The sequence below is a fragment of the Galeopterus variegatus genome, unplaced genomic scaffold (genome assembly GCF_000696425.1).
Source record: "Galeopterus variegatus unplaced genomic scaffold, G_variegatus-3.0.2 Scaffold1226, whole genome shotgun sequence".
Taxonomy (NCBI): Eukaryota; Metazoa; Chordata; class Mammalia; order Dermoptera; family Cynocephalidae; genus Galeopterus; species Galeopterus variegatus.
Genome location: NW_007727337.1, coordinates 143,286 through 161,255, shown reverse-complemented (window position 1 = coordinate 161,255; position 17,970 = coordinate 143,286). Strand labels below are relative to the sequence as shown.

The 17,970-nt window shown below is 37.0% G+C and overlaps 1 protein-coding gene across 1 annotated transcript in view; it reads left to right on the top strand.

The window, feature by feature from the left end:
- The window catches only part of MORC3 (MORC family CW-type zinc finger 3), a 33,599-nt gene that overhangs the window by 10,306 nt on the left and 5,323 nt on the right, over positions 1–17,970 (top strand). The window contains exons 8-14 of the mRNA XM_008575720.1: positions 2,231–2,328; positions 7,273–7,377; positions 9,104–9,226; positions 9,330–9,404; positions 10,521–10,566; positions 11,626–11,792; positions 15,711–16,602. Coding sequence (XP_008573942.1) covers positions 2,231–2,328; positions 7,273–7,377; positions 9,104–9,226; positions 9,330–9,404; positions 10,521–10,566; positions 11,626–11,792; positions 15,711–16,602 — 1,506 coding nt within the window. The remainder of the gene's footprint in view (positions 1–2,230; positions 2,329–7,272; positions 7,378–9,103; positions 9,227–9,329; positions 9,405–10,520; positions 10,567–11,625; positions 11,793–15,710; positions 16,603–17,970) is intronic.

Sequence of the window (17,970 nt, the reverse complement as noted above, 5' to 3'; positions counted from 1 at the left end):
ATCCGAACCCTCGGCAGGAGCGCCGCCACGCTCCCAAGTGGCGCACTCTCCAGTGCGCCACCGGGCTGGCCCAGGATGCATTTTTTAAAGAATACAGTGATGATTCTGAAAATCCACTTTGTTAAAAGTTTTTAAGGCTAGGCACATTTTTGTTTTCCAGTTCTCTGGTAGTTATTTTCTATTCATCTTATTCTAAGTTCTTTATAGAATGATGTGCACTCTACACAGTATAATAGTGTGGATTGATCTTGAATACTTTTCAACAGAGGTTGTAATAGTCTGCTTCATGAGCTATTTTACACGGCATGAGCCCAGAATATAGCATTATTGCAGAAGTAAATCAACTTTTCTGGGCTTTTCTTTGCAAGCACTAATTTCATTCAGAAAATAGTTAAAAAAATTTGGCAACCGTGATATGAGGTACCAGTGACAATTATTTAAAAAGCTAATTTTCATTTATAATCGAAATATTCATTTTGGCAGGAATATTATAGAAATATTTATAGAAATATTCTATAATGTGCTCTTAAAGTTAATGAATTTCATTGTTAATTAGAAATGCATTTTTAGTAATAGGACTTGTTTCTCCATTGTTTTGGGGTTCAAAAGAAACAATGTATCTGTTACAGAATGTAAATTTTTTTTTCTTCATTTATCACTTATGATTCTGACTTAACTAAGATACATAGCCCATTTTTTCAGTTATCTAAATTTTCATTGTGCATAATTTCTGGTTAAACTTGACCTTGTAAAAATAGGCTGTTAAGCAAACTTTTAATGTTTGTCTTTAGCAGATGATGGAATGGGCCTAGATCTTTTTTTTTTTTTTTTCCTTTTTGTCTCTTTTTTCGTGTCCAGCAACGGATCGCAACCCTCAGTGTCGCGCCCGTACCGGGCCGGGACCGGCAACGGGATCGCAACCCTCGGTGTCGCGCCCGCACCTCGCTCAGCCAGTGAGCGGGAACCAGTCTGTATGTGGGATCTGAACCCTCGGCGGGGCGCCGCTGCACTCCCAAGCGGCGCACTGTAGCAGTGCGCCACCGGGCCGTGGGCCTAGATCTTTTAATTCTATTTTTCCACAAACTTTTTGAAGTTCCCTGTATTTGCATCCTGTGGACTCAGTAAACATTTTATTAAATAGGTATCGGATATCTGGTATGTTTTTTTATGCTAGCTGTTCAGCATAAAGAGATGATAAGATACAGAGCATGCCCTCAGAGCTCAGTTTAGTGAGGGGACTATGGAACATCCTCGGAGTGTCAGAAAAGACTTCTAAGAGAAGTGATGATTGAGATGAGACTCAGTTTGACTTCACTGCATTGAAAAGTCTGGGAGGGGCGTTCTAGGCAGAAGGAACATCTGTAAAGGAAGGGAAAAGTATGGCATCATAAAGGGAGAAATTTGCTATGGCTGGACCATATTTCAAGCGGGGAATAGGAATGAGTGAGAGATGGGAAGATGAAGCTGGGAAGAAGGTGGATAAGAACTACAAATTGAAGGGGTCTTGTTATTACCATTGTTTACAGTATGAGATGAGGAACCACTGATGGTTTTTAATAGAACAGGATTGTAATTAGATTTGCATGGGTTGGTCTATAGTAGTGTTTTTGAAAATTTTCATTTTATAAATTACACATTCTTTTACTTTTTTTTTTGTATGTAGACTCAGAAGTAAGCTACAGTCGTGAAGAAAATACACTTGTTAATCCCATGTAAATAATCAGAATGTGGCTCATAATTAGAGTTCAGTATTTTAGCTAACAGGGTTTAAAAAATAATTCAGTTGACCTAGGTTTTTGTTTTATTGTCATTAGCAACTGGATGTGTAATTTTGGGTAAACGACTTTAACATTTATCTAGCAAACTTATGGAATATTATGTGCCAGAGTCTTTGGTAGGGACTATAGATATTGAGATGAATTATCTGTGGTTTCTACCCTCTAAGAAATTGCATCCTAGTAGAGGTGGTCCTTTTTTCCTTGTATAAAATTGGAGATAGTCATGCTTGTCTAAATGGATATTTGTAAACAGTGGAAGTGGTTTTGGAGGAAGACTAATATATTTATGAATTAACTCCTAGAAAAAAAATCTAAATAGTAAATTTCATGAGAATCATATGAGATATAATGTAGGAAAGTATTTTATACAAATTGTAAAACTTTATTTAAGGGTAATTATTTTGAGCATCAGGTCTTATGCTTAAAATGATAATTTCATTTTATTTTTTCAGGCAAACAACATGGGTGTTGGAGTAGTTGGAATTATAGAGTGTAATTTCCTTAAGCCAACTCATAATAAACAAGATTTCGACTATACTAATGAGTACAGGTATGTTACCTATTTAAATTATTGACTGAGATTTGTAGGAAATGGATTACCAAGAAAGCAGAAATGTGCTCTATTTTCTACAAATCTCAGAAATACTTCATCCGTAAAGATAGGGTAGAATATACTACTTGTGATGGAGTAGATTACAGTTCCTAGGATGGAAGAAGATGGTTGAATCTGTTTTCTATGTAAGCCCCTCACCTACCCATTTTCTTAAAATTCTGTAATATAATTACATTTTTGTAATTACATAGAAAAATATCCACAAGATGGCAAAAAATTTAACTTAGAAGAAGTTATAAAACTATTTCCAAAATTAACTTTGAAAAGAAGTCAATAATTTATTTATTTATTTATTTTTGTCTTTTTCGTGACCGGTAAGGGGATCGCAACCCTTGGTGTGGTGTCGCCCATACCGCACTCAGCCAGTGAGCACACTGGCCATTCCTGTATAGGATCTGAACCCACGGTGGGAGCGTCGCTGTGCTCCCAGCGCCGCACTCTCCTGAGTGTGCCACGGGGTTGGCCCAAGTCAATAATTTAAATAGGTAAATAGAAGGCCTGGCCAGTGATCTAGCCCATCATTGCTGAAGGGTATGAGTGGGCTGGAGCTGGTCTTCAGAAGGTGCCTGTCTTAGTCTGTATTCTTTTGGTATAATGATACCTGAGACTGGGTAATTTATAAAGAAAAGAGGCTGGTATGTTCAAGAGCATGGTGCTGCCACCTGGTGGAAGGCAGAAGTGAGCATGTAAAAAGAGAAAACGAGGGGCAGGCTTTTATAACAGCCTGCTGTCGCGATAACTGACCCACTTTCTTGATAACTACATGAATTCATTCATGGGAGCTCTGCCCTCATGACTTGATCACTTACTAGGCTTTACTTCCCAACACTGTTGCATTGGGGATTACGTTCCCAATGTGAATTTTGGGGGACACATTCAGATCATATTATTGCCCTATGTGCTGGAGGTTGTGGGCTGCTAGAGCCAGCAGCACACTGCTGGTAGGCAGAGCATGGCTCAAGAGTGCATGGGGAGCTCCTCTAGGAGGCCACTGGGCTCCGGCCAAACAATAACAATAGAGTACCAGAACATGGACTGGATTTGGAACTGAGAGACAGTAAATTGATAACTGACATAATCAAAAAGCCAAAAGTTTGTTCTTTGATAAGATTAGTAAAGTCTTTGTGCATCTGATTAAGACAAGACTGATTAAGGGAAAAAGAAAATACAAATCATCAAATCAAAAACGAAAAGGAGAACTTTATACAGATCTTACAGACACAAAAACATTAAGGGAGTAGCATGAACAGTTTTTCACTGTTTTAGATGACATGGACACATTCCTTTGAAATTGAATCAGTTTTTAGAAAACTTCCCCATATTAAATTCAAACATTTAAGAAAGAAGTGGTATCAGTCTTACACAAAACTCTTAAAGGTTTTATGAGGCTACATAACCTTGAAAGGAAGCACAAGAGTACATCATTAAGAAAGGAAATTAATCTCTCATGATCATAGGTATGAAAATATAATTAAAATGCAGTAATCCCCCCATGGGGGATATATTCCAAGACCCTCAGTGGATGCCTGAAATTGAAAGCAATGATAATACCAAACCCTGTAAATACTATGTGTGAATTTATTTTTTCTTCTTCAGTTTCACAGATAGAAGATTCATTCTTATCAGAGATCTTAGCAACCTCAGCATATGATATTTGTTCTTTCCTTTTTAAGTCGAGAACTTTCACCTTTTCATCTAAAGGAAGAACTTTACAGGTTCTCTTAGGCATATCCAAATTGCTAGCATCGATACTCTTGCTCTTTGGGGCACTTATTAACTAAAATAAGGGTTACGTGAACACAAGCACTGTGATACTGTGACTGGTGACCTGCTACTAAGTGACTAGGGGGCGGGGAGCATCTACAGTGTGGATAAACTGGATAAAAGGATGATTCACGTCCCAGGCGGGATTTCATCATGCTACTCAGAAGGGTGCACACTTAAAACTTAGGACTCATTTATCTTTGGAATTTTCCATTTAATGTTTTCAGACTGTGATTGACCTTGGGTATCTGAAACCACAGATCAGGGGGAAACTACCATAATAGCAGATACTATCTAGTGATATGTAAAAAGGATAATACCATTTTTTATTTTTATTTATTTATTTATTTATTATTTTTATTTTTTTTTGTCTTTTTCCGTGTCCGGCAACGGATCGCAACCCTCAGTGTTGCCCCCGTACCGGACCGGGGACCGGCAACGGGACCGCAACCCTCGGCGTTGCCCCCGCGCCTCGCTCAGCCAGTGAGCGGGAACCGGTCTGTATGTGGGATCTGAACCCTCGGGCGGGGGTGCCGCCGCGCTTCCCAAGCGGCGCACTATCCAGTGCACCACCGGGCCGGCCCCTTATTTTTATTTTTTTTAAAGATGACCGGTAAGGGGATTTTAACCCTTGACTTGGTGTTGTCAGCACCACGCTCAGCCAGCGAGCGAACCAGCCATCCCTATACGGGATCCGAACCCGGGGCCTTGGTGTTAATCAGCACCACACTCTCCCAAGTGAGCCACGGGCTGGCCCAAAAGGATAATACCATTAAAGCCAAGTGGGCTGTATTCTAAGATAGCATGGGTGGTTTTAATATTCAAAAATCAGTGTAATTCAAAACATTGATGATAAAAAAGAAAACTCTGTGGTCATCTTTATAGATACAAGAAAAGCTGATAAATTTCAGCACCCATTTGTGACTTAAAAAGAAAAAAAAGGAACACTTACAAAATCATGAATCAAAGGGCATATTAAGCAGTGAGAGAGTATTTACAAAAAACAGCAAGCATCATTCCTAATTGTGAATTATTGGTAGCTTTTCCTGTAAGAGTTTGAATGAGATAAGGATATCAGCTATTCACCAATGTTGTTGAGGAAATAACTAGTACAATAAGGCAAGAAAGATGAAAATTAAAAGGATTGGAAAGGAAGAAATAAAAGAGTTCATGGAAAGATTCGTATTTTGTTTTTCCACAAACTTTTTGAAGTACGCTTGTATTAAGTACATAGAAAGTTGAAAATAAAGTATAAATTAATAATGGAACCAGTTAGTTAATGTGTATCCGAGGGTGGTTGGATAAGAAAAATCAATTGTGTGACACCAGTAAAAAAAAAAAACCACGAAATTTTCAAAAAATCACTTGTAATAGCATCAAAAACTCATCATGTACTTTGTCATAAATATAATAAGTACATACAAAGATCTCTACACCAAAGACTGCATAAAGTTGTGGAGAGAAACTTAAGACCCAAATAAGTAGGTATACCAGATTCAAGAATTAAAAGGCTGAATATTATAAAATGTCAGCTTTTCTCCATAATGATAAATATGATTCCAATTTTTAAAAAAGTCCTATCAGATGTATGTGGGTGTCTATAAACAGGCTTATTCTAAATTTTATGTGAAAAGTCAGAACACCGTACATAGCTAAGATAATCAGTAAAGAACAACAAAGCAAGTAGATTTGCACTACTAGGTATTAACTTACTATAAAGCTGTATTAACTAAGAAGGTGTAATATTAGTGTAAGGATAGACAGATAGCCTAGTGAAATAGAATACAGAAGCCAAAAACAAGCCTATACTATATATATATTATGGTCACCTGATTTATGACAAAGGTTACACATTACAGTGTAGTGGGGAAAATGCTAGGTCATATAGCTATCATAGGACTATCCACATGGACACAATGAACCTTAACCCCTGCCTTTCAAATGCAAATAACTTCTAGAGGGATTTTTCACCCTAAAGGAGAAAGACAAAAACAAAAGGAAAACAATATTTTCATGACTTTTAGTTAGGCAGATTTTAAAAATGGGGCACAAAAAGTATAGGCTATAATGGACAAAAATGGAAAAATTATCTAAAATGAAAAAGACATAGCAAATGTTGGCATATGTAAGGCAGTTGGAAGTCTCATAGGTTGCTGGTGGGTGTGAAAGTTGTTGATCATTTTTGAAAGCTATTAGGCTATATGGAATAAAGCTGAACATCAGTACATACCCTATAACCCTATAAACCTATGATTCCTACTCCTAAGCATACTATCAACAGAAATGGGTAGAGTCTCATGGATTGAGGAATACAGGTGATGAGAAAAAGATGAGGAAGAATCAAAATAGTGATAGGAAGGGAAAAGCAGGTTTGGGAGGGAAGGTAGATTCTTGTTTGGACTTTTATATGTGATGTGTTAGTGGGACTTCCTGGTTGGAAAACTAAAGTAGGGGACAAAAAGTGGAAATAGGTCACAAGGTGATGTTATGTCTAATATTAATCTGCCAGAGTATAAAATGTGAAGTCCTGATTTTTAAAAGCTTTATTTTAAATTCAGAATGTTACATGGCTTGTGTCTTATGTTCTATGTATGTGGTTTCAGGCACAGGAAATGCTTAACTAGTTTACACATGATTACTCAGTTTTGGCCTTAGTCTTCTTAATTTCATTGATATGGTTTTTATTAACATCTTATTGTGGGAGAAGTGGAAGTCTTAATTGTGGGACAAAAGCTATTTTGAAGTACTTGTATACTTGGTAGTAACGATTGCTTAAAAGTTGTGTACCAAAGTTTGAATTCTAATTTGAGTTGAAGCTTGTAAGTATGTTTGGGGTTGAAATGCAGGGAGCCTCTGGTTCTAGTAATTGCTCATACTTTCTCAACAGAGGACCCAACATACTGTTTTGTGTCATTTCCTAGATGATCCTGGCTCTGCTGTAGGAATTTAGAAAGATCCTCGTAGAAAATTGGCGTTACTTTGAATGTTCTTTTTAACTGTACATTTTGTAGTTTTTTCTCCTCGCAGTGTGCATTTAATTACGAATATGTATGCTTTCTCTTGTATTTGGAGAGATTTATCATTTTTTCTTGAATTGATTTTATAATTTACTTTAAGGCTTACAATAGCAGCACTAGGAGAAAAACTGAATGATTACTGGAATGAAATGAAAGTGAAGAAAAATGCAGAATATCCTCTAAATTTGCCAGTTGAAGATATACAGTAAGTACATTTAAAAAAATATCAACTCACTCTGATATCAAGTGGTATTGGAGAGTATAGACATTGTACAGTTTTGCAAAGTTATGATTCTAACTCGTAGTAGGAGATAAGTTCTGCAACGTGAATCAGCACACTGCAAAATAAATTAATGAGTATATATACGTATACACACAAAGGATTCATGAAACAGTATTTATCCATATTTGTAATGCATGTTGATATCATTTATTTCATTTTAAAAAGGCTAATTTGGAGGATGGCTGGTTAGCTCAGTTGATTAGAGTGTAGTGTTATATAACACTAAGGTTGAGGGTTCAGATCCCTGTACCATCCAGCCACCAAAAATAAATACAAAGGCTAATTTTGACTCTATTAAGTTGATTTTACTGTTTATTAATGGGTTGCATCTCATAGTTTGTAAAACACTGCTCTAGTGTAATCATTAGGATCATGGGTCTAAAGCCAAACTTGAGTTCAGATTCTAGTTCTGCTGCTTAAGTAGCCCTGTGACATTGAGCCTTTCATAAGCTTATGTTTTCTCCTGTATAAAATGGAAACATTAACAACACTTACCTCCTAGAATCACAAAACTTAAATAATATGATGCCTGACAAGCATTTAGTAACATACATAACATAGTAACAATCTTATAAACGAATGAATGAGTAACATCTGCATGTACTGATATGGAAGGATATCCAAAATATGTAATGAAAAACAAAGATGCAGTTCAATGTGTAAATTTCTCATTTTATTTTTTTTCAAGTATCCATATAGACATCTATACTTTTATAAGCATAGAAAATTTCTGCTGGGATTAAAAAATTAACAGTGGTAATCTCCTGAAACAGGGTTTATTTTTACTTTATAAATTTCTGAATTGTTCTGAAGTTTTATATAAATGTGTAAGCGCATTTTTAAAAATTAGTTTTAAAAAGTTTTATTGGCATTAAGGTGAAGTCTTCATATTTAAAATAAGTCCACATAAGTTCTTTATAGGAATCATCGTATTTTTCTTTTTTTAAAAGATGACCAGTAAGGGGATCTTAACCCTTGACTTGGTGTTGTCAGCACCACGCTCACCCAGTGAGCTAACTGGCCATCCCTGTATGGGATCTGATCCCGCGGCCTTGGTGTTCTCAGCACCACACTCTCCCGAGTGAGCCATGGGCCAGCCCGAATCATCGTATTTTTCAAATGAGAAAAATATGAAAGCACTTTGTAAACTAAAAGAATACAAATTTTAGTTACTCAGAAATATGCTATAATGGAGGGTAAAAGTGTAATTATATCATTAAAAATTGCTTAAATTATAGTAACATGACTTCTCTATTTTCTGTACTTGAGTGGTTTATTGTGCTAATAAATATACTGTAGATTTGAGATTGTAGACACTAACATAAATTTCTGGGCAAGGTATCGAATATTTTTTAAGTTATTATCAAAGTACAAATTTAATTTTCTTAAATTTGACATTTAAATTACTAAACAAGACATTTAAATTGCTTTGTTCAAATTGGCCTGTGACCTTTAACCTTTTGGAGGTAATCAGAATGGTTGTTTTTAAAAATTTAGATTGCTATACAACAAAAATAGTTTTGTTACAGAATTTTCAGGAAAGGAATTAAACAATGGGGTACTTGGTGGTAGAAATGATGTAGAAAATCTAATGAAGTACTTAAAGTCCATCTTTTTATGTTAATATTTTTTTCTTGTTCTGTTATAGGAAACGTCCTGATCAGACATGGGTTCAGTGTGATGCTTGTCTAAAGTGGCGAAAATTACCAGATGGAATAGATCAACTTCCAGAAAAATGGTATTGCTCCAATAACCCTGACCCACAGTTCAGGTATCATACAGTTGGTAGTACTCTTTTTGGAAAGGCAGAACATATTCAAGATGTATGAATAGGCGCTGGTGACATGTTTTTCCCATGTGATTTTTCTGACTAGAAATTGTGAGGTTCCAGAAGAACCTGAAGATGAGGATTTGGTACATCCCACTTATGAAAAAACCTACAAAAAGAAGTGAGTGTTGTATTAATGTATGGTGGAGAAATAACATCCAGAATATGAACAGCAATGGGTCGGCAGCATTAGTTGGTATTTCTCCCAAGATAAAGCTAGTGTAACTAAAAGGTTATTTTATGGAGTGCATCTCAAGTCCTTTTTTTTTTTTTTTTTTAAGTTTATGCTGTGGATACCTTCTATTTACTCACCTGATGTTTATTGCTGTCCTATCTATGACATACTTTGCATAAGAGTAGTTTATCTTTTTGAGCCATACATTAACAGAGAACATGTATATTACCAATTAGAAGTTGATGAATACCGTAAGAGGTATGATCCAATATTGTAAGGAAACTCATAAGGAGAGGTTGCTTCTGGCTGAGGAAGGTGAGAGCAGGAGTGGATCAGGAAGCTTCATGAAGGAGGTCATTTTCTGGGCCGGCCCATGGCTCACTTGGGAGAGTGTGGTGCTGATAACACCAAGGCCATGGGTTCGGATCCCATATAGGGATGGCCAGTTAGCTCACTGGGTGAGTGCGGTGCTGACAACACCAAGTCAAGGGTTAAGATCCCTTTACCGGTCATCTTTTTTTTTTTTTAAAAAAAAAAAGGTCATTTTCGTAATAGGCCTTGAAGGATGGGTAAAATGAGAATGTACAGAGAACAGTGATTTGTTAGGTTAACTAGAGTAAATACGTGAATGGGAATAATAGAAAATGGAGGTGGGTTACATAAGCTGGGTATGATAGTCAGCCAGGCTGAACTTTAGTCTAATGTACTGTATGCAGAAGGCTGAGTTCATAAGAACCTTTCAGATTGTTTTAATTTGTAGTATGCTTTTCTTTAACTAAATTCATTAGCAGTATTGGAAGTAAAGAAAACAGTTAGAAGACTGCAATATTCCAGATCAGAGGTCTGCAGTTCATGCCTGTGGGTATTGAAAGCTTCAGGGTGTTATTGACAAAAAGGTGGAAGTATTCCCCTAAGGGCTTACCACTGATTATAACAAAATTAAAGTTTAGTTTATGTATCTGAGCAACTTGGTAGTTAAATGGCAGGTATGTCATTAGAAAATGGGATTGAGAAATAATGAAGTAATTGTAAATATGATAATTTTTTATCTTTCTTTTAAAGCAACAGGGAAAAATTCAGAATCAGACAACCAGAAACCATCCCTCGGGTAATTAAGCCTTCCATTTTATAGCTGTGTCTTATATTCGGTAGTGCTTAGTTCAACCAATACTAAATTTTAAAGTTTAGTACTTATATAACAGATTGAAGGGATCTTGTTTATTCTCTTCCCGTTCTCCTCTTTTCTTGTACCCCTGCTTGCACTCCTTTCTAACCCTAACTTCCTAACCCAGCAACATTGTTTAGTTGGACATCTTCTGAGGAAAGGCAACACTTAAGAATCATTGGTAGATAGGCAGTTAAGGAAACAGTCACAGGAACACCCAGCAAGCCATGTTCTAGTGCCAGCCTGGATAAAAGCAACAGTGTTTTTCTTCCCCTTTGTTGACTACTCTGCCTGGCCTTTCCATTTCTTACTTAATAGCATTAAGGAGCTTTGGTTGAGTATATGCATATGAGCAGATAGTTGTACATCTTGTGTAAGAAGTTTTGATCTGCTGCAGATGGGTATGTTTTCTTATGATTATACCAAAATATTTTCTAGGACTGGCCAGGTTAGGTCAGTTGGTGAGAGTGCAGTGTTGTCATAACACCAAGGTCAAGAGTTCGGATCCCTACACCGGCCAGCCATCAAAGAAAGAAAAAACATGTTTTCTATAATGCTGAGGGTTTGAGGGTGAGAACAGAATTGGGGGGGAAGTATAGTGGGCTTACTTTGGTTTTTAAAGGCAGTATCTTTATGACTCGTCTTTCTTTCTCTCAGAAAAAATAAGCTTTTATTATATTTCTATAAGTCCTATAGTATAGGAGTCACCATATAGTAAATCTTTTTGGCCTCATGGACTGCACACAGTCTCTGTTGCATGTTCTTTGTTTTGGTTGTTTTGTTTTGTTCACACCCTTTAAAAGCATTAAACCGTTCTTAGTCAGTTGCAGGCTGGATTTGGCTCATTGCTCTATTTGTCTATCCCTAGTGTAGCACAAGGAATTTACATGTTTAGGATAGTTCTCAATGTCTTCTGTAATAAGGAGAAAAGGGAAGATATATGCTATGTTTTAGGCATGTTACATTAAAATCCTTTAAGATCAGTTTTTTTTCCTCCAACAGATTAATGCTGATCTGTTGTTTCGGACAATTCCTATTCCAAGTCAGAACTTTTCTGCTGCAAAGGAAAGTGTTCCAAGAGGACATCTTTCAGAAGCAGCAAATTCTTATGCAACACGGCTTATAAATAATCATCAAGTTTCACCCCAGTCTGAACCTGAGAGCAACAGGTCAGTGGCTAAGATGTGTGTTTCCATTTGAAGAATATTAAACAGAGCCTTTACTTGACACTTCTATGCAATAATGCAGTTCCAGGAAATTGTAGTGTACATGAAAATTAAAAAATCTTAAGGGCAAATAATTTTGCTTTTATTGTCTAAACTTACCCCACTCAACTTCTGCCACCTATTTAAATTAATTTAAAACATATTAATTGTAATCATTGTGGAGTTTGATCAAATTGTCACTTCTTTGAACTTCTCTGTATACTGGAAGGTCCTGCTTTTAAGATGATCAGTATGTAGTGTTATCTTGGTCATTAAATTGCAAATTCTTATTATTTGAATGAAATAACCCACATGCATTTTTTGCACAAGAGGTGCACTCTGGAAAAGTTACATGTAAATAGGACTTTGTAAACAGTTTCCCAATTGACCAAGTATCTGATGTGTTTTTATTTAAAAAGGGGATTCCATGGGCCGGCCTGTGGCTCACTCGGTAGAGTGCGGTGCAGATAACACCAAGGCCATGGGTTCAGATCCCATATAGGGATGGCCGGTTTGCTCACTGGATGAGCATGGTGCTGACAACACCAAGTCAAGGGTTAAGATCCTCTTACTGGTCATCTTTAAAAAAAAGGGGGGGGGGGATTCCATGACAAAATAAAAATTATAAAAGAAAAAAAAAAGTGATCAGTGTCTAAGTAAAGAAAAATATGAAGCAGTTAACAGTACAACACTCTAATGTCAAGTGTGACTGAAAAGTTCGTATCATAGCCTGTGGCACATTGTAGGTACTTAATATATTTAGATGAGTGGACAAAGAAGGAAGGGAGAAAGTAAGGTACAAGTGATATATATGTGAGTCATTAGCCATATTGACTGGAGTGGTCAGGGAAGGCTTTGTGATGAAGTGGTACCTAGGTTGGTTACTGAAATTCTGAAAGCAGTAATCTGCATGTGTGGCCTACTCAAAGGTAGTGGAATGAATGAAGGTGGAGAAGAAGAGTGATCATGTCTGGGAACTAGTAAACCAGACTAACTGCACCTCTGATGTTTGCTATTTAGAGAGGAACATTGAAGCAAGGTTCTCTGAGATAGTGGGGCCAGATTTTTGGAGAGGTTTTCTAGCTTTCATCAAAATCTCAAAGAGATTTTTGACCTCAAGGAAGATTAGAAATAACTGTATGCATATATAAATGAAGGAGGGCATATTCTAAAATAGATTGCTCTTTATTGCCTATGTTTGGGGGACTCATTTTGGAGCTGGATTGATACTTAAGAGTTTGTGTGGTTTTTAAAAATTGGTCTCCGTAATATTCTTATTTTTTTTAAGGATGGTTCCGTAATTTACAGATAAAAGACAAGAATTTATTTTAAAGTTGGCTGCCATCAAAATTGAAGAAGAGAGAACATTTTTAAACAATTGAAAGCCTATATTTATTCTCAAATTCATAAAGCAAAGTCTGTGGAAAGGTGATACCTAAACTAAGCCTTAGGAAAGCCAAATAGGAATTAGCCTGGTATGAAAAATAACAGGGCAACTCCCATTTAAACAGGACATAGGTAAACAAGAGGTAATTGAAGTGGCAGACCAGAGAAAGCTGAAACCCAAGCCTGCTGGAGGAGAGTAGAAACCTAACAAAAAGCAAAGTAATTAACTCCACAGATCCCTAGAAAGTCTCAGAATTTGGAAGCGTTGAGTTCTGCTGAAGGTGGAAGATAGTGGTGGACACAAGAGACTGGCTTGGAAGTTTAAGGAAGAGTAGTTACCTAGACCTCTTCCCAGCCTGCAGAGTCTGGCAGCTGCTGCTTTTCTTCCTCTCAGAGGATAGGAAATTTACTTTCTGGAGCAGATTTTAGTACTAAAGATGTAGGTGAGCCATTGTTTTGAAAACAAGAGTGAGGGAAAGTTTGAATACTGAATAGTGAGAAATCTACCCTTTCTGGGCTCCCAAGAGAAGAGCTCAGCCTTCACTACTTCTAGTCAGTTCCACTCTTAAATATAAGCAGATAGCCAAGGATCACCAAATGAGTGATCTCCAGCACGGGACAACAAAATGAAACAAAGGGAGTAGAAGAAAATGTTGTGAAATTTGTTGGGGGGAGCTAGGGTAGATATTGAACAAATAAATCTCATAGAACAAAAAGATAAACAGCTGGAAGATAGAGAAAAGACAAAGTAAAAATATAGGAGGGCTAACATCTGAATAAAGGAGTTCCAGAATGGAAAGTCAGTGGGGGAAGGGAAATAATACAAGAAAAACTTAATTTACACTAAATACAGAGCATAATGTCAGGAAAAAGACCCATTCCAAGGTACATCATCACGACATTTTAGAACACAAGTGAAAAGAGAATTTTTTTCAGACAGGAAAAACACAGATTACCTGCAGAAGATCAAGAATCAGAATCAGAATGGCAGAAACACTGAATAGTAGAAGAAAATGGAATGATGCTTCTATTTCTTTTTTTTTTTTTTTGGTGGCTGGCCAGTATGGGGATCCAAACCCTTGACCTTGGTGTTATCAACACCACGCTCTAACCAGTTGAACTGGCCAGCCCAGCTTTTAAATTTGGGGGACAATAATTTTCAACCTGGAAGTCTAGAATAACAGCCAAGTCAGAAATATGCTTTAGTGGGGAATACAGGTGTCTTCATCATGCAAAACTTTATATTTGTGGTGTCCTGTTGTCGGGCAGGAATCTCAGATCCTTTTAGCCCCTTCCTGTGCAGGTCGTGAGTCAGGTAGTTGAAAGAAGACCCTGGCAACTTTATGCAAGGTAGACATACTTTATTCTTCAGATGTGAGCCTCACAGGCATGTTTTATTCTCAGATGTGAGCTCTGCCACCCACTCTGCTGATCTCCCAGGCTCTGCTGACCAGCAGTTAAGAGCAGTTACCTTTTACTCTTAGTACACAATAGCGGCCATAAGCCAAGCATTACATAATTACAGCAATCATGCTGCATCAGTATATGGGCACACATGCACAGTCACACTACTTTTTATAACTTGTTTCTAGTGAATGTGTTGAATTTTGCCCATTTGTAACATATGCGAGGCGAGAGATCCTGACTAAACTTTTCCTACTTTCCTTACACGTGTGTACCTTTTTTTAAGATGCTATTGGAGGATGTGTTCCTTCAATGTGAGATAGTAAGCCCAAGAAAGAAGAAAATCTTTCCTGAGATCTAGGAGTCTAACAGTGTGTACCTTTTTTTAAGATGCTATTGGAGGATGTGTTCCCTCAATGTGAGATAGTAAGCCCAAGAAAGAAGAAAATCTTTCCTGAGATCTAGGAGTCTAACATATAAGGCCCAAATATCAAACAGTACAAACACCCTTCCAAATGTGGAAAAAAGTAATTATTGGTGATAACTTTTAGTGACTAAAATCCATTGTTGATTACAGAAAACCATGCAAATGAAGAAAATGAGCAATTTTTAATGCAGGGAAAATTGTTTTATATGAAAGCATAAGGAATACTGGTTTGCTTTATGGCTTACCTTGACCACTGAATGCTGATGAAAATTATGGGCAAATGAAATGGCAATGCCATTCCCTGACCTGGGGAAGAAGAGGCCTGGGGGAGGTAGCCTTCTGTTGTAACATGTATTAATTGAAATGCCTAGAAGCATCAGATGAAGAGGTGTTTGGCCGTATACACCTCTGGTACTTCAAAGAGATCTCTGTAGTCTATTGTTTCCTCTTCTGTAAAAGGAGAAAATAATCTCCATTAAATTAATGGTCGGTACTGTATGATGTGTCATTTTGAAAAAATGAGCACGGGCATTTCTTAGAATTTCAACATCTTTATAAAACTATTATAGTAGTGCATTTGTTGGAATGATTACATCAAGGTCATCTATTTTGTCCATATTCATATTTTATAATCTTATATACTTTATATGTAAAATTTTTTTCAGCCTGAAACGGAGACTTTCTACTCGTTCCTCGATTTTAAATGCAAAGAATAGGAGATTAAGTAGTCAAACGTTTGAAAATTCAACTTATAAAGATGATAATGATGATGAAGATGTTATCATCTTAGAAGAAAACAGTACTCCCAAACCCGCAGTAGATCATGATATTGAAATGAAATCAGAACAGAGTCACATTGACCAAAGTGTTGTTCAGGTTGAGCTTGTGAGTGATAATGAACCTTGTGTCCAGACTAATTTAACAAGCACCTCATCATCCAGGAGTGATCAGGAAACTACTGCAGCCACCCAGACTGAAGTACCAAGTTTAATTGTTAAAAAGGAAGAAACTGTTGAAGATGAGATAGATATAAGAAATGGTACAGCAATATTGCCCTCCTGTGGAGAAGCTGAAGTAAAGATACATGAAACCCAGGAAACCTTTGATAAATCTGCAGATGATGCCAGCTGCCAATTTAATAAACTGAGAAATGATCTACTTCTGGTTTCCCAAGAAAAAGAAAATTATAAAAGACAGTGTCATATGTTTACTGACCAAATTAGAGTGTTACAACAGAAGATAATAGAAATGAACGACAAATATGTGAAGAAAGAAACTTGCCATCAGTCTACTGAAACTGATGCTGTATTTTTACTTGAACGTATTAATGGCAAATCTGAAAGTTCAGACTTTATGGTATCTCAGTATCAGCAAGCTTTGGAAGAAATAGAAAGGCTGAAAAAACAATGTAGTGCTGTGCAGCATGTAAAGGCTGAATGCAGTCAGTGTTCTAATAGTGAGAATAAAAGTGAAATGGACGAAATGGCTGTGCAGCTTGACAATGTATTTAGACAACTGGACAAATGTAGTATTGAGAGGGACCAGTATAAAAATGAGGTGAGTTTTATCATCCAACATATGGTCGTGGGAGTCCAAGGCTATTTAAACCTTAAAGAACTGCCAATTGCTAGAATATTTTCACTTAATGATAGTATTATTTATTGAATATCTGTTACTTCACTGGATCTCAACTGGGGAGTGGGCCTCTTGGGGGCATTTTTGGTTCTTATGATGTCTTGAGATGTATATTGCTGGACAGTTACAGGTGGTGACCAGGTATGGTAAATGTTCTGTAGAGTACAGGACGTTTTTGTACAATGAAGAATTGTTCTCAAAATAACAACATCATTCCCAGTAAGACACTCAGTTACTCAATATGGTAGAACCTTTACCTCCATTATTAATACATCTTACAATACCCAGACAAGGTACGTGGTAGTATCCTCATTTTATAGATTTATTAGTTAGGATTAGGTTTGTGTGCAAGTGACATAATACTCCAAACAAAGTGGCAGCTCCACCGTCATCAGAGATGTAGGCTTCTTCTGCATTGTTGCTGTGCTTCTCAACGTGCAGTTGTTTGAGATGGCTCTTGAGGTCTAGGCACCATATCTGCATTCCAGGCAGCAGGAAAGAGAAGATGTGTGGTTTCTGGAAGTTGCTTATGTTCCATCTGTCAGAATTTAGTCATCTGGCTAATGAGTTCCTGGGAAATGTAGTCTTTATTCAAGGTTCTTTTACAGAGGATGGAGAAAAATGATAGATATCAGAAGACAAGTAGTAGCTGCTGCATATGCTCTCACTTCAACTTCAGGTAGCTCCTTTTTAATCTATTTTATATACTAATCTTAATGTGTTTGAAAGGGTTTCCCTGCTAAAAAGAGTTCGGAAACCACAATATAGTGCTGTACTGCCTCTTCCTGGAAATACTGCTGACATAACTGCTCATTTAAACTCTCATCTTGATTTATTGGTTCAGGAGCTGGATGACAAAATACAAATGCTCCTTGATGTATAATAGGGTTATGTCTAGATAAAACCCATTGTGAATTGAAAATATCGTAAGTCAAAAATTTATTTAATATACCTAACCAGCCAAACATCATAGTTTAGTTTACCTTAAACGTGCTCAGAAACTTACATCAGCCTACAGTTGGATGAAATCATGCAATACAGAGCCTATTTTATAATAAAGTGTTGAATGTCTCATGTAATGAGTACTGAAAGTACAAAGCAGAATGGTGGTATGGGTACTTGAAGTTCAGTTTCTACTGAATATGTATTGTTTTCACACCATCATAAAGTTGAAAAGACATTAAGTCAAACCATCGTAAGTCGGGAACTGTCTGCATATTAAAATCAGTGTAGGGCCGGCCCAGTGGCGCACTGCTACAGTGCGCCGCTTGGGAGCGTGGTGGCGCTCCC